The 24236-nt window shown below is 53.6% G+C and overlaps 2 protein-coding genes across 2 annotated transcripts in view; one reads left to right on the top strand and one right to left on the bottom strand.

Moving 5' to 3' along the window:
- The window catches only part of Rgma (repulsive guidance molecule BMP co-receptor a), a 39409-nt gene extending 21279 nt beyond the window's left edge, over positions 1–18130 (top strand). Inside the window, exons 3-4 of the mRNA XM_027956135.2 lie at positions 8483–8997; positions 15623–18130. Of these exons, the coding sequence (XP_027811936.2) occupies positions 8483–8997; positions 15623–16330 (1223 nt within the window). The 3' untranslated portion in view covers positions 16331–18130. The remainder of the gene's footprint in view (positions 1–8482; positions 8998–15622) is intronic.
- Chd2 (chromodomain helicase DNA binding protein 2) overlaps positions 1–24236 on the bottom strand; it is a 183212-nt gene that overhangs the window by 30845 nt on the left and 128131 nt on the right. The gene's annotated exons all lie outside the window — the stretch shown is intronic.

Genomic DNA, 24236 nt, shown 5'->3' with positions numbered 1-24236 from the left:
TAAATTTTCTATCTAGTGTATTAGACTGTACTGTGTAGCATATGAGGCTTTAAAAGTCAGGGTGAGAAATAAACTTTGGGGATATAATTGAATAGTGGAATGAAAGGTGTCCGCATTTCCCATGGACCAAGTGCTTTTGCCTCTTCCCAGAAGCCCACTCTGCTTTCTGTCCATCTGGCTAAGCATTCCAAAGAAGAACATGGCAGCCAGTCATCAGGAAGACAAACTGGCAGGGCCATCATTGTGCATATTTTCCCAAGTCAGATTTATGCCCACTGGGTTTTGCTTCTGTATTCATTTCATGTACCAGTTCAGCCGAGCAGACAGGATACTCAGACACCTATTATGGCTGTCTGCTGAGGAATGTCCCACGAACACAGGCTTACTAGCCCCGGTGTGTGTGCCAGCTGGTATTGGGCCCAGCCAAGTGCCTTTACCCTTCAGTGCATGAGGAAGGCTAAGGAGGAGGACCTCCCGGAGGATGGCAGGGAGTGGGGAGAGCCACTTTGAATGCATTTTGTCCTGTGGCTAAGCAAATGAACCCAGGGTTGCTGGAGGCAGGGCCAGGTTCATCATCTCTGGTACCAGCCCTAGAGGCAAGGGGTTATGCCTCAAAATAGGAAGACCAAATCACTCACCTGCAAGCTTTATTGACATTTGGGAAGTTACATTATTGCCTATAACCACCCTCCTTGAAGCACCTGGGGTACCTTGAGCCTATGTTTTAAGGCGAGATGCTGCTGGCATGGATGCTAGCCCTGGCCCTGGCCCACCATGGGTCCCTCTTGCCCAGTGAAGTGCTCAGCCTCTTGACTGACAGACTGCCTGTGGCCTCGAGCCTGGGAGCAACCAAATGGACTTTCAAACCATTCTCCTGCTGACAAACTGGCCCATTTAGAAAACTGAGGTGTACCTTTGCCCTTGGCACTTGGCGTGGTTTCTCGTGGCATCTGGGTGTGTGTGGAGTCTGAGGCAGAGCCGCACCGGCTGGGGTGTCAAGGGGGCAGCACCTCCCGCCTCAGCTCCACGAGCAGCCCTCAGCCATTTCTACCCAGAGTCGCCCCACAATGCATTTAGCCCTCCACGACCCCTGCCCTCCTTCCTCCCCTCCCTAGGTCAAGCTTCCTTCTCCAGAAGCTTTCTGTTGCCTCCCTCTTTCTCAGGTAGGCCAGACCCTGGAGGTAACCCTTAGGAAATTCCCAGTGGATTGAAGGGGTGGGAGACACTGAGGTGGAGCTGCAGGCCAGGTCAGTTCCTTGAGGCCTTCTGAGGCAGGCCTGGGGGAGGAATGTCTTTGAGGTAAGAGGACCGCTGTGGCTGTCATAGGTTAAGTAAGGTAGCTCTGCTGAACCTGGTGAAAAAATGCAGTCAGTCCTGGGCGTGTTCCTCTCGGTATCTGATGCCAAACACCTGGATGTTTACAGCAGCCAGGATGATGCCCCAGCCAGGATGTTGGAATGCGGTTCCTCCCGAGGGACACCAGCAGGCAGCCTCAGGCGGCCCTCAACTGAAGGAGACTCCAGAGCACAGCTCAGGCCAGAGTTCACCAGATGGTGACAGTAGGGCCTTTCCTGTCCCCCACCTAGATGCAGTGCTGTGGGACAAGGGGCAGAAGGAGAGGGTGGAGAGCGGTCACAGCATGGGGCTCAGGCTAGGTGTGGGCGAGTTGGCTTCTGGCTTCATGCTAGCTCCCTCACCCCCTTCAGGATTTTGATATGACATGCTGCCAAGTGGGCAGCTGGGGTCCGCTGTCACTCCAAGTGGGCAGTGAGGCGGGGAGGTGGGAGGCCTCGAGGCCGGTGTCCCCACAGGCTGGCAGTGACTTTCTGGGAAGTTGCTCCCCTCCCTTCGTCTGCCTGCCTCTCTCCTAACTGAAGCCGTGGCCTCTTCAGTGACAAGACTTCCTCAAATTGCGCTATGATCATACCGCATTCCTACCACCAATTCACCAGGGGCTCCTTCTGATCCACTGGCAAAGGCCAAAGTCCCTGGGCAGGCAGGTCAGTCAGGGAAAGAACAGCCACCCGGGGTTTCAGAGGGAAGCCAGGGTAGGGAATTGTTGGATGAGTCTGAAAAGCAAAGAGGGACCACTGAGGCACATGGAGTTGCCGGGAGCAGCTTCTATCTCTGGGGCCAGAGGGACCAAGAGAAGAGGAACTTGAAGGAGGGGCTGCCTGGCCTGTCTTGGTGCTTGGGGAGTGGCACATTGTGCAAAAATGCCAGAGGCTGATGGGGAGAAGGGCCATTGCTCAAGGAGCAGGAACAGCCTTGGGCAGAAGGTGTACTTCTCTCCACCTCCAGCTTTTCTTTCTCTGTCTTGTGCTGGGTACTAGGATCTAAGAGGGAACTAGGTGACAAAAGAAAAGTGGGGTTTGCAGAGTCTCTGCCCCTCCAGCAGAGGAAGGCAGTTTGAGGCTGAGTGACATTTGCTTTATGCCTGATCCCTAAACCCCTGGCTGCACTCTGACCAACCAGCATTTGCCTCTTGGCTATCTCAGTTATTCTGGAGGCTCCTGTTTCCAGAGTCCTCCTTTCCTGTATCACCTGTCGCTGAAATGCTACTTCCCCCATACACAGCAACCTCCGTTTTTAAATCATGTAGTCAGAGGAAACGCGTTTGCTTTGCATTCCACAAGTTGGTATGGCTGAGTCTGCTTAAGCACAGAGACTAACAGGCTTGTTCCAGGAACAGCATTAATCACAGTTCCCAGCACATGGTACGGTCCAGAGCTTTCAGCTGGCAAATGAATTCAGACAGTTACTATGCAAGCCACAGAGTTGGATAAAGACAACTTGACCGTGGGACTCTATTTGAAATGAGCCTTACCGCTTTAAGAGAGAGCAGGTTTTCTTCCCTCCCGGCTTACCCCACCCCTCCTGCACTGCAACTGAAACCTGATCTAATCCCTTTGCACGCGGGTAATTTATTGGTCTATTGGGCTTTTCTTGGTGGCAAATTGCATTGTCTTTATTCCTGGGCTCAGGCTCTGGAGAGACTCACCACATTCCTAAGACTCCTTTCTCAGGGTTGATCCTTCACACCCCCTCCGTGAACAGCAAAATAAGTTTTATTGGGCTTCTTTGTTATGCAAACAGCGTGGTAATAATCAGGCTATTATTCTGAAAGATTGGGCTTGATTAACAGTTCAAAGGAGGACTCTGAAAGCAGCTAATGCCGCACTGGTGCATAAATATTTTCATCCTGCCTGGGTCTGTGCAGCTGGTGTTCCAAGAGCCCCGCTCTGCCTTTCTGCTTCCCAGAGGCACTGGGCTGCTATTAAAAAGAAAAAAAAATGAAATCCAACACGCTGTGCGCTGTAAATTCTCTTTCTGCTGTGGCTCAGCCCACAAGGAAGGCCGTCTGGAGCCCAGCTCCCCAAAGTGTTACCACCGCACACTTACTTAGGTGGGCTGTGAGCAAGCCTGTGCTCCATCCCCTGACCCAGGGAACTAGTTGGGGAACAGAGTAAAAAGAGGCATCAAATCATCTCAGGGGTGCTTTTGAGTGTGCTGTGTGGGAGCCACCAGATGCCAGGACGAAGATGGGGGCCGCATTCTTGGGAGATTCCCAGGCAAATAGGGAGGATGCATCTTGGTGGCCAGAGGAAGCCCAGTTAGGTGTTGGGATGGCACAGATGGCCCAGTGAGGTCCATAGGAAGAGAAGCTGAAGGACTAGGCCTGAGAAGGTGATGCGGGAAAGCCCAGTGGCAGTCTTGATAAATACTAAATAACAAATGTAGGACAATTATATTTTAGCCTTTTCTGTATGGCTCTAGAGAAGAATGGAGACCCTAGGGAAGGAACTGGAGCTGTCCAGAGCAGGAGGGGCCAGTTCTGCCCTGGCAAGAGTGCTGTAGGGAGTGTCCTGCCTCTGGGACAGCGGAGGGTGGCAACTGGTAAGCTCTGGCATCCTCCCCAGCTCCCAAGTTCTAGATTTCTGTGGTGCACCTTAAAAAGTGAACATTGCGATTGGTCACAGTGATCCTTTGTGCAGCTCTGGCTCCATTGCACAAGTCAAGAACTAATGGGTCATAGGATTGCCTGGGGTCCCAAGCTGAGCACTAAAGGCTCATTGCACCCTTCGGGGTCTGGGAGCCCACCCTGTCCTCTAAGCATGCCTGGGCCTCACTCTGATCCACATCTGATCCACATCCCCTGCCTGGCGGGGCAGGGTGATGGATCTAATTCAAGGGCTTCCTGTTGGTGAGTCTGGGCAGGGCCAGTCCACTGTCTCTGTGGGTCTCCCATCTAGGGTCTCAGGGCTCTCCTGTTTGTCCAACAGCTGGTCCTAAAAGTTCCAGACGTCAGAAGGCCTGGGTCAAATGAAAATATGCAAAGTACACAATGCCTCACCAATGTGTTTTTGAAGGGCATAAGCTCTACGAGGCACTTTTGCCTTTTTCTGGGGTGTCTGTGAGGCACCGCTGCTATCCAAGAACAAGTCAGTGGCTGGAGTAGAAATGAAAGCTTAGGAAAACTTCTAATCAGGTCCACTCCATGCATAGAGGCTATCTTGGATCCACCCAGAGGATACAGGACTAAAAGGGGCCACTCTCCCCTTTGCAGTGCCCAGGTGGGACTGGTCAGCTGCCACTCTCCAGGGCTGCAAGCTCCCTCTGCCTTGCTGAAAGCACTGAGGGTGACTTGTGCTGAAAAGCTGGCTTCCTTGTGCTGCTTCCTGAGTTGCTGTAAGATCTGTTTCAAACTCCACCCCCCCCCCCTTCCTTGGACACTTGCTTCAGAATTCCAAGGTTTACTGCCTGAAATTAAGGTCTTGTACTTTTTTTTTTTTTTTTTTTAAGATACACATAAAAATCAGCCCCTCTGGAATCTCTTTGGCAGGTGACACCACAGCTTTTGCTTTTGATGCTGGACCAGATTACATTCAGTCCCTGACCTCTGGCGGACTTGCAGTTGGTGATTTAGGACACTGGACATGGGCCAGTGGGATAGCTCTGTGAGGGTTAAGGGCCTCTCAGCTCACCACCCACGGGGACAGTCCAGCCCTGGTAACCCCAAAGACCCTCTCTGAAGTTCCTGGGAAATGACATCCCAACATGTCTACTTTAGGCCAACAAGCCCCAGAGAGCAGTGTTACCATCTGAAGAGAAGGCACAGGGCAACAGGCACCCCCAGTTCTGGTACCAGCTTGCCACCGTCAGTAGCAGCTCAGTAACCCCTTCCCCTTCCCCTGCTCTGAGCTCCAGTTTCCCCATGTGGGATGGAAGCCCTTGGGTTTCCTCTGAAGCACCAAGGAAGGTTTACAAGGCTGGCTCAAGGTCCCCTGGGCACTTTGGGCAGCCGGGGAGCCGCATGAGTCAGAGATGGGCTGTTTCTCAGCAGCATCTGCCCCTGGTGGGCTCCCTGCAGGCCTTTCTTCAGGACGCGCTCAGAATGGATTTGACACGTGGCTGCATCAGAACCAGGCTTGGGAGGAGAAGCCACGTTGTGCTTTTGGACCTTTGGGGAGTGGGTCATTCTCAGCTGTTATCTCCAGGAGGGACTCTTACGGCAATTACACTTTGAAAAGCATAGAAACCACTCAGCACCACAGCACTTGTGGCTGTGTGACCCCGGCTAGCTCCAGTCCCCAAGTCCTGTGCACTTACATCCATCAAATAAAATAATAGAAATTCTCATCTTCTGCTTAGGGTAAATAGTGAAGATGCAATATGAAAGCCGCTTGTCACTTGCACACGGCCAAGAGAGTTCAAGGCCTTATTGTCCTGATGGTTATTTCTTCTGAGGTGAGGCCCAACCTGTGTGTCTGCCCACTGCTGTATCCATCCCACGCTCTCTCCCAGTCTAGTCATGGGTGCACAGCCCCTTCCCCAGTAAGCCCTCTCAAGGGCAGGAAGCAGAACTTGGGTCTTTGTTCATCCTGTGGTCCCCTCAGGACCTGGTGCTGCTTGGAAAGGCTGGGAGGGAAAGCAACTTAGAGCCTGAGAGCTGGGTTGGCATCCACCCTCCATCCAGAAAGCTGGGAGAGGAGCTATTTAATGCCTGAAAGCCTCAGTATACTTGTCTGCTGAATGGGGATACTAAGTCCCAGGGCTGTCATAGGGTTAAAAGAGACACACGTACAGCATCCCGCACGTAGTACATGCTCAGTACACATTATGTGATTTCTGTCAGCCTCCCCCATAAATTTAACAGAACAGAATTAACAACACAAAAACATCTTTTTTTGTGGAGCTTCTTTCCTGAGTTCTCCAGGCTCTGCTTTCATCAGTAACCCTAGTCCCCCTCAGTGCACCTGTGGAGAGATTCCTATGCTTCTCCGTGGTTCAGAGAGGTCAGTAAGTTTGCCTGTAGTCACACAGCAATGGCATGGCAGAGCTGGATTGACCCTGGCTGTCTGTCCCACTGCTGCCTCCCCAAATAGGTCCCCACGTTGGTGAGATTCTCCTATTGGGCATTGCCCCATGACATAAATCTGTCCCCTCCTACTTGGTGACACTGAATTTCCTGAGTGCAAGAGTGACCTCTGTCACCACCTGTGAGCAATAGGTGGGCAGGCAGCCATGCCCACTTAGCCAGGACGCTGCTCCTAGGATGGTGCACTCTGGGAAGGGAGGGGAGCAGGCAAAGGGCTCGTGGATGAGCGCAGTGGCAGGGAGGGCCTCATTCTGTGGCCTCCGGTGGCTCTAAGTTGGTGATAAGGCGGCTGCACATGCTCCTGCTCTTTGCTTTTGGGGAGAGCTGACTCTTGATTCTTCACCACCGGCCCCTGTCCCACCCCAGAGGAAGTGTCCCTAATGGGACACACCCCAGACAAGCCATTTCTAAATTGGCCCTTTGTGACTATTGCAAAGGATACGACCTCACTCTGAAGCCTGGCCAATCCAAAGTGACCCTGGGGTCTTGAGCCAAGTGCAGATCCCCAGGCCCACCTTACCCTGCCTGGGCTCCTCTGCAGAGAGGGCTCCACCTAAGTGCTGTTGGGCCAACCTACTTCTTCAACTTAAATGGAAAAGCTACAGCTTTCCCATCAAAATTATTTTCCTGGTGCTCACTTAAATAATTAATGGTGCTCATTTAAATAATTAAAAGAAAAAACATTCACCCAGATACCACCTGAAACGACCTTGTTTATCAACAATGATGCAAGCACAGGTCCCACGACAAGGAAAGCACTGGCCCTCGGGCTCCGGTGTGTGTCCTGGACAGGCGATTTCCACTTTGGAAGGGTGGGTGGGAGAAGCTCCAGGAGAGGGGTCAGCCAGGTAGAGGGTGGACACCTGGTGCAGACGGCATCACATGGGGCACCTCTGGGATGGCCGAATGCTCCTGGATTCTTTCATTAGCCTGCTCGTGAATATTTTTGTTCCTGCTTTTACGTCCAACTCAATTTTATAAGTAAATCCAGCATCAGAAAAGCAAACTGGTGTTTTCAAGGTCACAGACTAAGTTAGGGTCCCAACTTGGAATGATGGGGGCAATGACTGAAGGCCACCTCACCCAGCACTGGGCTGTGACCTCAGAGACCGGGCCTCTCAACTGATCCACCAGCCCCTTTGTCCTGGGACCTGTATGGAAGCCTCGAAGCTACTGCAGGTCTGCCTGCCTGGCCACTTGTGGTCACTATGGACTGTGCAGAAGAACACAGAAGGCCAGGAAAGGGCAAGTTCTACAAGTCCAGGTTCAAGATTCAGGTGTGTTAAAGCCTCAGTTCTTAGGCATGGTCATCTTGGCTAATCATTAATAAGGTCTCAAAGCTTGTGAGTCACACACACACACACACACACACACACACAAATTAGGGCAGATCCAAGGTTACCACTCTCAGACTCCCAACTTGCAAGATGGAGATGGGAGCTACAGTAACCACGACAGAAGCCAGGTGCTAATGATCAGGCCTAATAGAATCATAGCAGCCAGTGGTCTTTGAGCTTGGCTATATATGCCAGTGGCATCCAAAGTCCTATGCATGAGACAAATCATTTAACACTCTCAATGACCTCACACTGTAAATCCTATTTCCCATTTTCTAGATGAATATAAAGAGGCACAGAGAAGTTAAGTAATTTGCACAAGGTCAACAGTGGCAGAACTAGGGACACATTTAAGAGTGGAGCCTAAATTCCTGCCAAATTTCTCTTGCTTCATGCCAAAATTCTTGAGGCTAGCCATGAAAGTCTACACAAGTGTCAGAGGCCCAAGAATGGCCTGTCGGTTCCCACAGTCCTGCTGCATGGAATTGCTGACCACTCCTCTGCTATCTAAGCTGGGAGGTGCCCCACTTGCTCTTTCAACATGCAGGTCTGCATGTCTGGCCGTTCCAGCTCATTACCAGCTGTGCAAGAGAATCCAGAAGGCCAGATAGGGCAGGTGCCACCTTTTACAAGCACCTGCAGAAAATTCTCACCATCTGCAAACATGCGGTATGGGTGTGTGTTCCCTGCATCCCAGCCACACAGGGGAGAAGGGGCCTGAAGTCCCTGGGCCCTGCCCTGATGGTATATCCATTCCCTTCCACAGCCATCTCCCCGTGCAAGATCCTCAAGTGCAACTCTGAGTTCTGGAGCGCCACGTCCGGCAGCCACAGCCCGGCCTCTGACGACGCCCCTGAGTTCTGCGCTGCCCTGCGCACCTACGCCCTGTGCACGCGGCGGACGGCCCGCACCTGCCGGGGTGACCTGGCCTACCACTCCGCAGTCCATGGCATAGAGGACCTCATGAGCCAGCACAACTGCTCCAAGGATGGCCCCACCTCGCAGCCTCGCCTGCGCACACTTCCACCAGCGGGGGACAGCCAGGAGCGCTCGGACAGCCCTGAGATCTGCCACTACGAGAAGAGCTTCCACAAGCACTCAGCCGCCCCCAACTACACGCACTGTGGTCTGTTCGGGGACCCGCACCTCAGGACTTTCACAGACCGCTTCCAGACCTGCAAGGTGCAGGGCGCCTGGCCACTCATCGACAATAATTACCTGAACGTGCAGGTCACCAACACACCTGTGCTGCCTGGCTCCCCTGCCACTGCCACCAGCAAGGTAAGGAATGGAGAACTAGCCAGACACTTGGCCCCCAGACCCTCCTGCACCACTGTGCTCTTACTGTCGGTGCGTGGGAAGTGATTTAGAACTGTTCTAGAGATTCTTTGTCGTGAGGTAAATCAACCTAGAACCATATCTGCATTTTGCCCAGAGTGTGGTATTTCTCAAAACTTCTGGCCACTGGTCACTAGAGATTTGAGAAATCTGTATTTTGGGGTCATAAACCTGCATTCATATGTATATAGAGTTTTGGGGTTGGTGGGGGCCTATTTGGTTTTTTGTTGTTTTTTAGTTTGTTTTTCCAGCACTGGAGATTGAACCCCGTGACATCTATCACTGAGCTACATCCCCATCCCTCATTTTATTTTTATTTTGAGACAGAGTCTAAGTTGCCCAGGCTGACCTCAGCTGAGAGCTAAAGGTGGGCCCAGGTTTTCTGAGTCCCCCAGTCTCTTTCCTCCTCCTGGGGCTAGCGCCACCTGGCTGGTAGAGCTCCATTTTACAGATCAGTAGCCTGAGGCTCTGGGAGACAGTGACCTCTGTACCTAAAACGCAGTTGGCAGGAACCACTGAGCTAGTCTTAGATGCAAGTCTTACTCGTGTGGCCACTGGACATGGCCCGTGGCCCAGGTAAGGGGACAGACACCCCGTCTACCCCAGATTCCTTCTCTACCCACGTCTGTAGGGCCTCCAGTAACATCATATTCACTCAGGATGTGAGGTCTCAAGAGTGAGCCTGCAGAGTCCAGGTGGTGAGGACACTGCTGCCCTCCTCAGTGCCCAGCTTCTGTGCACTCCTGGCCTGGTCCACCAGAGCCCCCTGGGGCTTCCGGGTTGGCCACATGGCAGCGGGTCTGTTTTCCCAGGAAGAGTTTGTTGGAAGACGGCGTGTCAGGCAGCGCCAGCCTGGCCCACAAGGGCATTTCTGTTTCTTCCCACCCCGCCACACCCAGAAAAGGACAGTGAGGTGACCTGGCAGCCAGGGAAATGCTCCATCCCTGCCACTTCCCTCTGCTCTGGTGGCCCTGGCCTGCCTAGGGGAGGTCTCTTTCTGAGCCCTCCCACTGGGTAGGAAACAAGCAGTAGATGCCCAGAAAGGCCCTGGGCTCCAGGTTGTAGGTGCCAGGCCAGCACACTCTCTCCCCGGCAAGCTCAAGGGTGCCCATGTCAAGGACTCATCCACCTTCCCAGTCGCCCCTTCACCTACCCACCACCCTCCCTCTCTAGAGCCAAGATAAATGAACACTGGGAGCCTAAAGCAGCAGCTTCTAAATCTAGCAACAAACATACTGTGGGAGGCGAGTTGGCCTCCCTGCTCCAACCTGCGGGCTCCTGAGGTCTGGTGGGGGCATCTGAGGAGGTCTAAAGTATGAGAGGGATGTGGACCCCAAGCAGCTGTCCCTCCTGACCCAGGGTTGTGTGACCACCAAATGTGGCAGCAGAGCCAACCACAGAGCTGGGAGCGGCTGTGGTGTGTGATCGGGGAGGCTGGGGGTGACAAGGTGGAGCAGGAGACTTGGCTGAGTACTGCTGGGGCATGTGCCTTGGCTCAGAAAACCTGGGCCCACCTTTAGCGCTCAGCTGAGAGTGCAGCGGTGCTGTCCATGAACCAAAGGATTGCTCATTGCTTCCTTCGCTCATTCTTGTGTATCACTTATTCACTTAACCCACGTGTCTCAAACGCCAATTCTAATCCAGGCTTCTGCCGGGCACCGTAGAACTGCCCCAGCAGGGATGGGAGAATCTCCCTCCTGGTGCCAGCCCCGAGGTTTCCAGAAGGGCCTGGAGCTGTGTGGCAGAGCTGGACAACCCTGCCCTTCTGCTATGCCTGGGTCACCTTTGATCTCAGCAGGCTGAGCACTCTGAGGCCCCATCAGCCAGCCTCTGCTGGAGGCCACACAGTGACAGCGTCAGTGTCTGTGGCCAAGCCAGCCTCAGAACTCCGGCCAGACCGGGGGCCTGCAGTGCCCAGGCGAGAAACATCAGTGGCAGGCTTCCAGCACGCTGGCCTGTCCCTGCCTGTTCTCCTAGGCCTCCCCCTCGCAGGTGTGTGTGCTTGCTCACTCATTGATTCAGGAAGCAGTCACCCTTCTCCTGGGCCAGCCCGTAAGCTCAGTGCTGTCCTCCCTCCCCACAGCCCCCAGGAGAGGTATGTGGGACAGCAGGAGTCTGAGGGCCTCGGAGCCCTAGGTAGAGCCCTGGAAAGACAGTCCACTGAACTGGCCCTGAAGGGCTAGCGAGCCTCCGGGCGAAGAGACTGAAGAGTCAGCGTTGAAGGCAGACAGGGTAATCTGGTACCTTGGAAAGAGGAATGGAGGCCAAGGTCTGTTGGCCTTTTGTGACCCACGGCCACCTAGAGTCCTGATCCTCAAGCTCAGAGAAACCTACTTCCCCCTCTGTCCCTCCCTCGACCATTTGCCACCTGCCCACCTTGCATACCAGCGGCCCCTCCCCTGGCTTCCCAGAGCCTGTTCGGCCTCTGCCTAGCCCTTACTCTGAACCCACAGCCTTGCAGTTGTGAACCCTTCCTTCTGTGCAAAAAGCCTGACCCCGAACACACCGTCCCTTGCCCAGGACCTTTGTGCTCCTTTCCCATGATAACTGCCATTATCCACCTGGCCCCTCCCTCTGTTCTCATGGACAATTGAGATCTTGTGTTCTCCATCCCGGGAAGACATATCAGCAGCTTCCCACCCTTCTGTGCCCAGCCCCCAACTCTGTGTCTCTCTTCCCAGCTGGGCTAATCATGCCCATTTTACAGGTGGAGAAACTGAGGCTCAGGGAGGACCTCGGTTCCTCTGCCTCCCCCTTCTTCTCCCCAGCACTTACCAATCTGTCACACGGCATAATTCCTCTCTTTGGTCAGTGACTTGCCCCCGCCTCCGGGGGCGGGGGGGGGGGCGGTCTTGAATGTTTTTGCTCCCTGGCTTCATGCATGGTGTTGATGAAGCCCAGGTTTTGCCCTGTGCAGCTCTGAGCAGCTCAGCAGAGAGCCCGGGGCCCCTCTGGGAAGCGGGCAGCCAAGGCAGAGCAGCAGTCGTGCCCGTGGCTGTGTTGGCAGCATGCCGCCAGCTTTTGACAGGCCCCCTTCATGCTGTTACTTGTGGTTGAGTCCCTGGCACGGGTGCCAAGGAGAGTCAGGCAGCCTGTCAGCCTTCCAGCACACTGTCTCCGCCAGAGATGGTGGGGAGAGAGAAACCAGCCTTTCCTGTTCCAGGGAGACTGATGGCACTTGGAAAGCAGGGTGCCCCCCCACCAGTGTCTGTGTGGCCCTGCACACCGGGCAGGGACACCAGAGCCCCTTTCCCCCCCTTGTAGCAAGACCACCCACTGCCAGACCACCCTGCCGGCCCACTCCGCCCCTGAAGGCGGCCTCTGCACCACAGTGGGCGAGTTGCTGAGCTGGCTGGAGAGAGAGAAGAAGCAGGAGGTTGAACCATATGAAGTTGCCATCTTCACAGATCAGAGAGTGGAGAGTAGCAGCAATTTCATGTAGTGCAAAGCTCAGGACTCCACACAGCATGCAGAGAGGCTGTGTCCACCTGTGGCCTCCCACCCAGAGCAAATCATAAGTACACCACTGCCTCCGGATCAGGCCAAGACCTCCAGAGAGGGAGATGGGGCAATGAGTCCCGTATGTAGTCCCTATGTAGTCAGGGTCTCTGGATGTAATGCTCTGGACTCCCTCAGGGACCCATGGAGAGCCTTTCAGTTCTTTTAAACTATGATCCAGCCCAAACTGATGAGTCTTTACATCATGCATTCAGAAAATGCCATTTTTAATATTTTTTTTATGGAGGAAGGGATCCAGGAAGGCCCAAGTGTCCGACATCCTAAAAGTCAACACTGTAGCCTGCAGCTTATAGACCACCTCCTGCCCTGTCTTTTTAAGTAATAGGGGAGAACATAAGTGGTCCTTCCACAGACACCCTGGCCCAGGCTCTTCTCTGTCCTCCTCAAGACCCCGTGGCTGCCACCACTTCCTGTGTCATCCTTAACTTTACACCAGTGTGGGGGCATGCAAAGCACAGATGGCACAGAGCCAGGAATACCTCCAGAGGCCCTCACCACCTTGTGGGCTTCCTCAGCCTAGAACATTCTGCAGCAATAGGCACTGTCTGCAGGCCTCAGACCTCTGCCCCAGGCTGAGACCAACTGTCTACTTTCCCTTGGCCTCCAGGACCTTGGACAACAGAGCTCCTCCTGTTTGTGCCTCAGGCCATATAAAGTTGCATCCAGAGGCTTCCTGGTCTGTGACTTTGCCCCAGGCCCTAGGAGGCCCCAACTGGCTTTGACTCTCCTGCCCGAGCTGAGGTCTTTCTGCTGGATGCCCCAACTTCCCTCCCTGATTAGGGTTACTTTTGGTTTGCTCCGGTTTCCAGATCCCTCTAGGCCAGGTCCTCAGCATATACCTGCTGTTAGGCCAGAAACTCCCTTAGCACTTTTGAGCATTACCCTCCACCCCGAGAGCCATCCTAGGCTGTCATCATGCCCCTTCAACGACCACTCCCTGCCCCAGAGTGTCCAAGTAGAGAGGCCAGCCACAGCCAGACCATATTTGGCATCAGCAACCTCCTTCCATTTGTCTGGGTCCCTTCGCCCTGCAAACCCTTTCCCAGTAGGAGGGTGAGGAATCGGGGCTTGGCATTGAGTGAGAGGATAGGTCTTGGGAGCCTTGAAAGGCCAGGATGCCACCTTGCCCTCCACACTCTACTGGCTGCAAGCTGGGATTCCGAGTTCCCACTTTCTTGGTTCAGGAGAGCAGTGCCTTTAGGGGCAGCCAGAGCTCCGCATGGCACAACAGCTGATCCCTGACAGCAGCCATGGGGAGAAAGGAGTTATTTCTCTCTCAGTTTCACTCATGTCTCCAATCCACATAGTCTACCTGTTCCTGGAAAGAGCAACTAGACGCCTTACCAGGGGTGACAGAAGGAAACTCCCACTCTCAGCACCCCCCTCCCCAGCTGCTTATCTTGGACCCTTCTCCCTGGCCTCGTACTCTGTGCACAAAAGAGCCCAGAAGCTGCAAATCCAGAAACTCATTCTAGCTCTGCCTCTTGCTGACGGTGTGGCTTCTGGCAAGTCACTGTACCTCTCTGAGCCTGTTTCCTCATCTGTAATGGAGGGTAATGTCATTGCCCTTGCAGTGCCCCAGGAGACTCACACACCAGACCCAGTGAGTGCACCTGTACAGGTGGTTCTCAGGTTACTAACAGGGTCACTGGACCATCCACCTCTGCTCCAGCAGCTCACCCCAGCTATAGGCTCCACTGGAAATGGGTCTCCCCGCTCTGGCTGGCTGTGCCTGCAGCCTGAAGCCTTGGTCTCATTTTGTTGATCAGTATCTTCCATCTTTGCCTCTTGTTTCTGCTCCCCTTCTCCAAGGCCCAGCTTGATGTGACCCCTTACAGCAGACTTGGGACAATGGCCTTTGTCCTCCTCTACTTGCTTCTGTGGATTTTGCCTATTCGTTCTTTCTCTGAGCATCGGTTTCCTCCATCCATCTGCTGTTCAGCTTAGCCACTCGCAGTCTTTCAGGAATTGTGCTGCAAGTGCCACAGGTTCCATGCAAGATGATGTTTGTTTGTGGGCCATATAACAAATTACCATACATTAAGTGACTTCAACCAACAGAAATTTATCCTTATAGTGCTGGAGGGCAGAAGTCCAAAATGAGCCTTACGAGGCTGAATCAAGCTGTCAGCAGGGCTGGTCCCTCTGGAGGCTCCAAGGGGAAATCCATTTACTGCATCTTGGCATTGAGAGTAAGAGGTCAGGGCCTGGGAGCCCTGAAAGGCCTGAGTACCACCTTGCTCAGCACAGCCCTGCCTCTCTGGCTCCAGACTGGGATTCTAAGTTCCAGCTCCCTTGGTCCAGAAGGGCAGTGCCTTTAGAGGCAGCCAGAGCTCCCTGTGGCATAACAGCTGGGCCTCGAGAGCAGCTGTGGAAGAAGGTGTTTCTTTCTCTTCCAGTTTCATTCATGTAGCAATCCTTGTAGTCTACTTGGTGGCTTCTGGCATTGCTTGGCTTATCCCTACATCATTCCAGTCTCTTCTTCCAAGCTAACACGTCCTTCCTGTCCTCCTTCCCCATCACCTCTGCTCACTTTTGTGTGAATACTTTGTGATTGCATTTAGGACTCACCCAGATCATCCAGAATGACACAGAGATCATTCTCCTTCTCTGTGTCCTTAACTGAATCACTCCTGCCAAGTTTCTCTTGCCGTAAAATGTAACACTGGCAGGTTACAGGGAATAGGGGCCTATAGCTTTGGGGGCCACTTGTCAGCCTGCCACTGTGGACTCATGACTTCTTGTTTTGAGTGAGTTTTCTCTCAAATGAGCTTTTATGTTTATTAGTTCACATCTCTATATGGTCAGTGAGCTGATTTTCTGTCTAAGGCAGTGACCTACTGAGAAACTTTTTTTTTTAAGTGAAAAAAGGTCCGTTGTTTTAAAGAAAAGTATCACAGTGCCGGTGGAGCTGAGCTGTGGCCATCCTGGGAAAGGGAGGGTCAGTGAAACCCTGGGGCACTCAGGACCCTCCTCTCAGGCCAGAGCACCTTAAGCCAAGCCTTCTCCCGCCTCGCCTGATCGCTCTCCTCTGCCTGCTTCCCCGCAGCTCACCATCATCTTCAAGAACTTCCAAGAGTGTGTGGACCAGAAGGTGTACCAGGCCGAGATGGATGAGCTCCCGGCAGCCTTCGCCGACGGCTCCAAGAACGGCGGGGACAGGCACGGGGCCAACAGCTTGAAGATCACGGAGAAGGTGTCGGGCCAGCACGTGGAGATCCAGGCCAAGTACATCGGCACCACCATCGTGGTGCGCCAGGTGGGCCGCTACCTGACCTTTGCGGTCCGCATGCCCGAGGAGGTGGTCAACGCCGTGGAGGACCGGGACAGCCAGGGCCTCTACCTCTGCCTGCGGGGCTGCCCGCTCAACCAGCAGATCGACTTCCAGGCCTTCCGGGCCAGCGCCGAGGGCCCCGACGCCCGCAGGCCAGTGGCCGCCAGCCCCGCCCCCGCGGCCCCTGAAACGTTCCCCTATGAGACGGCCGTGGCCAAGTGCAAGGAGAAGCTGCCCGTGGAGGACCTGTACTACCAGGCCTGCGTCTTCGACCTCCTCACCACAGGCGACGTGAACTTCACGCTGGCCGCCTACTACGCCCTGGAGGACGTCAAGATGCTCCACTCCAACAAGGACAAACTGCACCTGTATGAAAGGACTCGGGAGCTGCCAGGCGGGGTGGCCGCTGCGGGGCAGCCCCTGGCCCCCTGGCCGCTCCTCAGCACCCTGGCCCTCCTCGCCCTGCTGCCTGTGTTGTGGTAGGAAGGCAGCCGTCATGAGGATGTGGAGGGATGCACAGACTCCACCCCCAGCCTTGGGGCTCCTACTCCTCAGTGCGAGGGCTGGGGACACCAACAGGGTGCAGACTGGCAGGCACACTGTCTGTGGGCCAGTGGGCTGGCAACTCTCAGGAGCAGAGGCAGCCGCTGGCAGGGTGACCCATGGGACGGTTTCCTCAGAGCTGTCTCTGGCAAGGGCTTGGGGGTGTGGGGCCCCGGCCCCTCTCTCTAGTGCACGTGACAAGATTGTGGTGATAGGTGCTGTGATGTTTGTGACAGTAGAGCTGTGTGAGAGGGAGAGCAGCTCCCCTCCTCCCCACCCCTGCAGTGTGAATGTGCAAAACCCAGCCCCTTAGGCTGAAGCCCCACCCCACCCCTCCAGAGAGACACTGGGAACAGTCAGAGTCAGCTCCTTCTTCCCCTTGCAATGCACTGAAACAGGCCCAGCTGACTGCTGCTCGCTGATTCGTGGAGCCACCTGCGCCCACCGCACGCGCACACACACACTCTTATATGAGCACACTCGCACACACTAAGCCTGCGGGGATACCCCAGCCAAGTTGCACAAGGCTCCTTCCCCAGACAGGGCCTCCTTAAGGTCAGGATGCCCCCAGAGGGTGCTGTTCAACATCTTTAGCAAATTGACGTCACCTTGTGGCCAAAAAGCTGTGCCCTCCTGGTGCCTTTCCATCTGTAGCCTCCCTGGGAGCTGGAGGGAGACCACTGTGTGCACTGGGCTTCCATGGGCTTGGGTTCAGGCTCAGGTTCCCAGGCGCCTGCCCAGACAGCTGTGCAATTGAACCATCAATGCATGTCGGCACGTGGTCTGAGCAACGCCAGTCACAGGCTCCAGTGCCCTTTTCTGGCTCTGCCCTTGGTCCTTTCGCTACTGTGCTTAGGAAATTGAAGTGCTTGGTTCTAAACGTCTACACAGAGGAGAGATCTCTTGACTTTGGTTCCTTCCCCTGCAGCAGATGCAAGAGCTCTTCGGCAGGGGAGTTCCAGCCCAGGGCATGGGCAGGAGACGCAGTGGATCGGGCCAGCTGGCCTGCCCCGTCCTCTGCTTTCTCCTCACCAGCCTCCTGGCTGCTGGTCAGAAGCCCTACTTTCCACCCTGCCCACCCATGTCTGGATTCTGAGGGGAGTAACAGAGTCTTAGAGGCCTCACAGCCCTGAACTTCCTGGGCAGGGTCTCCTTCCCAAGCCCTGTGGCCACAGAAGAAACCTGCCACTGGGAACCCTGAGTCCCTCTTTGTTTCAACCCAGGGTACCCATCCACAAAAACCCAGAACAATTCCCACCTCTGCTGCTATTCCAGAGGCTCCCAGGGACCAGCAAAGGGCTGGCCTTCACTCCCAAAGGTGCAGCTGGCCCCAGTGGGCAGTCCTGCCAGTGGCCCTGCAGCCCTGCTCCCCTCCCATCAGCATCTGCAGTAGCCCCTCTGCTGCTCCCCAGGGACCTCTCATACACTGGCCAGGAGGCTGCGAAACCTGCGTCTCCCCCCTTCCTCCGAGAGGTCCTCCTCCCTCTGCCAAAACCACATGGGCTGGTAGGAGGGGCTCACCCAGCCCCTTCCTCTCCCTGCTGGGTTTTTAGATGATCCCTATGTTGGAAGTAAAAAGTTGAAGCACTTTATTTTGGTTGTGTTTGATCACATTCTGCTTGGAAGTGGGGACCCCTCACTGCGTCCATGTGTCTGCGACCTGTGTGGAGTGTCACCGCATGTACATACTGTAAATTATTTATTAATGGCTAAATGCAAGTAAAGTTTGAGGTTTTTTTTGTTTTGTTATTTTCTTTTAATTGGAGTTTGTTTCTGAACAGACTTTGGTTCCTTTTGGGGAGTGGAGGGTTGACTTGGTGGCAGTTGTCCCCTTAACAGTTAATGTGTGGAATAGGAATGTGTATGTTCGAGTGTCATGATGACGTGTGGAAGATACAGAAACATAACAACCAGAGTCATCTGCCTCTCTTAAAATTACTTTTTTTTTTTCCTTATCACAAGTCATTTGGGGCACCTAGCCGGTCCAGATTCCCTTGCTCAGTGGACGCTGGAACATAATCCTGCAGACAGACAGCCAAATGGCGGAGGGACATAAAGTGCCTCCTAGGATAAGGTTGGAGGCTGGCCTCAGTTCCAGGATGACTCCTTCTCAGCCGGCAACATCATCTAGGAGACTGGAGACTATGGCTGCCACCCTCCTTCCAGTCCCCTGATCACATAGCACAGGAGCAGAGTGGTAGCCCTGCAGAGGGGACCACCATTACATCTCTGGGGTCAGGTTTACTGCTTGCTGTGATCACATCTCATCCCTAAAATTTACCCAGTGACTCTGGAATGAATGTAGATCCACTTCATAGAAGAAACAGTTCCTGTGAGATGAATTGACTTGCCCAGGGTCCCTTGGTAAAGGTATATGCAAGATGTTTAACTATAAGATTAGTTTTGCCCAAAGTTCCTGCTCTTAGCCCTAAATGCCATGAAGCAGAAGAGCAGTGTAATTAAGCCAAGCTATACATCCTGCCGTCTCCACCTTCCCAGTTGTGCGACCTTGGGCAAATCATTTAATCTCTCTAAGCCCCAGTTCCCTCCTCTGTCAAATACAGGGTACCTGGAGATCAGTGAGTTTGTACCTGCAAAGTGCCTACCATGAGTGTTCACTGTGGGTAGTGGTGTACTCCAAAGCAAGAGAGATCGGATGGAGTGGGGCAGAGTGGGAGCAGGGCCACCCAAGCCCTGGAAGCCTGGGCTGGGGATTGAACTGGAAAGCTAGTATGAAGAGGAATACAAAGAGTGATCATTTGCACATATCCAGGCAGAAGAAGAAGTCCAGAAGTAGGAGAGAAAATTCTAGAGCCCTGTTCTTCCTTAGGCTCCCAGAGAAAACATGGCAATTGGGTTTGTAAGGAAGAAACCAGACTGGAAGTCAAAGCGTACCTGCACATTTTAGCCAGCACCCACTCTGGCAGTAGGACGGGTCTCCCACACTCAATGGTAAGCAAGAGGTAACACCCGGAGCAGCAGGGAGGTTGCAGAGCCATGGCACTGATGGGCACAGATCACGGGGAAGCCAGGGCACACAGAAGGGGAAAAAAAGATAAAAGTTTCTTGTTCAGCATCAGAAGAAAAGGCTGTACGGCACTTGCCAGAAAATATTCTTGGTTTGGAATGTTTTCAGGACCCTAAATTTAACGGGCAGAAATTCTTTCCCAAGTACTGTGCTACTACCAGTTGTCCTTATGAACATGAAAATTTTCATTGTGAATATGGAACACAGTGTCTTGAGCTAAATGACTCCCGAGAAGGTCTTCCTCTTCCTCTGCAGGATGGGTTGAGCAGACTCCTCACCACCAGATCAATGGAGGCCAGTGAGCTTGGAGGTAAGTGCATTAGCACCATGAGGTGGGACACCTCTCCCACTCCATCCAGACTTACTGATGTGGCAAGAACTCCTGGATGGATGCTGGGGCTGCAGCTCAATGGTAGGGCATTTACCTAGCCTGCGTAAGGCCCTGGCCTTCAACCCCAGTGTGGCAAAACTAAATAAATAAATAAAAGAACTCTTGGGAGTTCTTGTTTGGCAAACCAGAATTTGTAAGGATAAAAGACAGAAAGGGCCCTTAAAACAAATGAATGACAGTCATTTATAATGAGGGAGCAAACTATGGGGTGAAATAATTCCCAGAACACTTGGGCAGAGGCCCATCAGAGCCGGGCACCAGTCATGCCTGCGACTGGCGCAGAGCAGGGGGGGTGGCCCTCGGCGCAGGCTGACTTGGCATCAAAACTGGCTCTGTCTGTCACTGGCTGTGTGGTCTCTCTTGGATCTTTTTGAGCCTTGCATTTCTTATTTGTAAAATGGAATTACGAGTACCTGCCTCCCAAGATCCTTATGGAAACCCAGTGAGCTAATGCTCGTAAATTCCCTTGCACGTGGACCCTGGTACAGTGAAAATGGAGGACCCGTCTCTTGGCAATGGCATGTACTCATTTATCCATTTAACAACTTCTTGTATGTGCCCAGCATTGTGCTGTGGGAACACAGTAGGGACCCAAAACAGGCCACCTTGCATTCTCACTGGGGAGAAAGTCAATAAACAATAGTTAACCAGATCTCACATCCCGGATGAAAAGCACCCAGAAGAAAGGGAAGCAAGTTAGTTCTGAGAGGGGATGAGAAGTTCCTCGTTGGTGGGGCCAAAGGTACCTCGGAGTCACTCACCTGTGAGAATTTCCAGGGCAAGCTATACAAACAGCTAGAGAGAATGTTCTACTCAGGGAGGAATGAGTACAACAGACCTGGTGCACTCAGCTCAGAGGGAGAGTTTAAGGGGCAGCAGAAACCCATGTGACTCCTTGGCAATGAGTAGACAGAGGTCGGTCCCCATTGAGGCCACAGAGTGACAGGAGCCAGGGGAGGACTTGATGTTTATCCCAGTTGCCAGAGGAAGCCACTGAGACCTCTGCACAGGGCAACGGTGTGTCTGCCCTGGGTCTCAAAGGAGTTCCAGATGCTACATAAAGGAGGCACTGTCAGGAGGGGCGCGAGTCACAGGCTATCGTAGAAGTCCCAGGCAGATGCGGTGTGGGAGAAGATGCAAAATGATGGGCTTGGGGGTTAGTGTGAAGGTGGAGCTGGCAGAGCCAGGGAGCTAGAGGCTAGAGAATAGACCATCATACCATCCCCAAGTGTGGGCTCTGAGTACCAGGGTAAAGGTGGTGCCCCTTACTCCAGCTAGGAAGATCTCAGGAGGTACAGGTTTGGGGCAGGTTAGAAAGCATAGGTAGCTGGGCACAGTGGCACATGCCTGTAATCCTAGGGAGGCGGAGGCAGGAAGATCACAGATTTGAGGCTAGCCTCAACAATTTAGCAAAACCCTGTCTCAAAAAATAAGAAGTACTGGGGATGTATCTCAGTAGTAGAGTGCTGGAGAGGGAGAGGTGAAAGGAGGGAAGGAAGGAAGGGAGGGAGGGAAAGAGAAAGGGAGAGAGAAAAAAGCATGGGTGCTTCAGTTTGAAGTTTTAAATTTAAATGATGTAAATTTCTTTCTAAGCAAGGCAGTGTTCACCAAATAAACTTTCCAGCCCTCACCTGTCCCCTGGCCCAGCTTATCCCCAGAATGACTGATGAGAATGGAGAGAGGGCATCTTGAGGGGGAGTCCCTCCTTGAGCCTCACCTGCCCGTGTCTCCCACCAGACACACAGGGCGGGCGCCATGCTTTATCCATCTTTTCCAGTGCTCATCTCTTAGGTTCGGTCCAGGAGCTACATCTCTTTGATCTGATTAGTTGTTGAACTCTTTTAAAACAGTGGGAAGAAGCCCGTGAGAAAACTCCCCCCATCTTATAATCAGAAGTTTATGGACCTCTAGCTTCACAGAGGTTCCAGCAGTCTCCTGAATCTACAGAGTCAAGGCCTCTCCACCTGTTTCCTCAATATCTTGGCCATTTGATTGTTTCCTGCTTCAGACATGATGTTAGTTCCAGGACCCTGAAGGCAGGGGAGCAGAGAGCAACACTCTTAAAAGTCCCGGCAGGATGGACTTACCAGATCTCTGCAGGCAGCTGTGTGCATGCCCTGGTCCTAGTGGTGGCAGAATTGTTTCTGGAATCAGAAACGAGATTGCAGGCAGCCCAAGCCCTCAGGCCAAGGTGGGCATATGGCCCAGCATCATCCTGTCCTTGCCCAGGGTGACCCTGGGATGGCACATGGACTCTTCTACATTCAAACTCAAACCAGCTCCCTGCTCTCTCCCCTGCAAGGATTGGAGCCCTTGCCAGGCCCTTGCCACAGCAAAATGGACCAAACCAAACAGATCCGCCAGCGGAAGAACAAAGATGTGTTCAGAAACTGTCAGGAAATCCATCTTGAGCTCACTCTATCTGTTCATGCAGCAAGGCCAGGGTCAACTGTTACTAGGGAAAGTGGCTTGTGACAGTTTACTGATGGAGATGTGCTTGCTCAGGGTGAGGGGGGACACACCAAGAACAGGACTGGAACCTCTTAAGAGGAGTAGAAAGAGGGGAAAGAGCAGTCCAAAAACTCCTCCTTAAGGACATGGTGCTAGAGCTTGGGCTATTAAACCAATCCCCAGTCCCCTGCCTGAGGCCAAGCAGTGGCCTGGGGAAGTGACCTTGTGTTTGGTGGCCTAAATGCCCAGGGATGCGCAGTGGCAGAGAAACCCCTGGCAGAGGGAAATGCCCAGCTTGACCCAGGGTCCCAGTGCTGTCCCCCACTGGCTGCATGTCAGAGGGGGAGTTGTCATTGTTCTCAGCCTCCTGTCTCAGCCATTAAGGCACAGTGACGGCACCCCCCTCACAAGTCACCTGCACACTGAATACCATGTGTGCGGCACACGTGCTCTCGGGAATTACAGCCACTACTGTCCTTCAGCAGCCCCATGGACCTGGAGGTGCCTTCCTCTGGGATGGCCTTCCCTGCTCATCGCTCACTGCCTAGGTCCACCTGGCCACAGGGCAAACTGTGGTCACACACATTTCATGAGCTGCCACCTTCGCTGTCCTCCTGCAGCCACACCTACCTCCTTGAGAAATAGAAATGAGGCCCTACATTTGAATCTTGCCCTTGAGTCCACAACAATCCTAGAAGGCAGAAGATCTTGCCCTAGTGAGCAGGTGAGCAGGCGAGGTTTAAAAGAAGCCAACCGGCCTGCTTAAGAGTTCAGTGACATTCTGGGAGAAGAGTCAGCCCACCCTGCACCCACCCAACCACCTGCTCTTGGCTTGAGGGCAGAGAGGGAGCCTCAGGAACCTCCAAATAATGGTGGAGTCAGTCTAGATATGGTTCTGGGGAGAGCAGGGAGCAAAGACCATGAGCCATGTGCCCAGCAGAGCTATCCCAGCCCAGCACAGCTGTCCCAGGTGCTGGAATACTGAGATAACACCAGAAGGGTTCACAAATTTCCTCTATTATAGGCCTACAGCAAGCTTGCCTCCCTAACATTCCCCTAGTCCTTCCCACAATCCAGCAGATAAAGGATTATCATCCAGCTCAGTGGGAGCTCTTAGGAAGCTACTTTTCAGCCCCAGAACCAGCTACTAACAGCTTCAAATATCAAGACCTCCCCCTTCTTAGTCTAGGAGGCTGAGTAGGGACCTGAGCTCTGGCCCAGCCCCCAGCCTGCTGAACCCCCAGAGAAGATAGCACTGTGCCCTCCATTTCAACATGCTCTCCTCTCTGGACACCACCCAAAAGAAAGCCCCATGCCCAGCAGCTAGCTGCCTACAAGGCCACTGTCCAGCCAAGGACCAGGATACCCAAAGTTGGCAAGGAGCAAGCCTAGTGAACTGGTACTGCATTCACCTGCAACACCTTCCCGGCATCCCACACCTGTGGAGCAGGAGTCAGAGATGCGTATGAGCTGGTCCATGGGGAAGCCCTCATCAGGTGAAGGCACCAGAGTGGGCCAGAGGCTCTGAAAAGACCAACAGGAATGGGCATGGAAACAGCAGAACCAGAGGAGGCTGGTCAGAAGAAACCAGCAGGAACAGCAGAGTAGTGCTCTGTGGCTCCGATGAGGATGTAGCTCAGTGATAAAGTCCCTCGTTTCTATCCCTAGCACCATATGGTCCCTTGGACTGCCATAGGGAGGAAGGAGTAGGGACAGGTTGGAGCACGGGGAGCAGGACCCTGTACAGACCTGAAAAATGGTAGGATTGAGAGAGTGAGGCAGAGCTATGCCAGGCAGCACTGCCTCTCAGGATTTTGTCCCAAGAGGTGGTGAGGCTCTCTTTCCCTGAGGCCTCAACACTCTTTCTCTTCTTGGTCCCCTCTGGCACTTCCTTCAGGGATAAGGTGACTTTATGTGTCTTGGGCTCTGCAGCCAAGAACAGAATTACCGCCTGGCCTTCCCTGGGGCTGCCTTCA

The sequence above is a fragment of the Marmota flaviventris genome, chromosome 2, assembly GCF_047511675.1.
Source record: "Marmota flaviventris isolate mMarFla1 chromosome 2, mMarFla1.hap1, whole genome shotgun sequence".
NCBI lineage: Eukaryota > Metazoa > Chordata > Mammalia > Rodentia > Sciuridae > Marmota > Marmota flaviventris.
The sequence above is the reverse complement of the archived record's forward strand: the minus strand, read 5'-3'. Positions and strand labels throughout refer to the sequence as shown.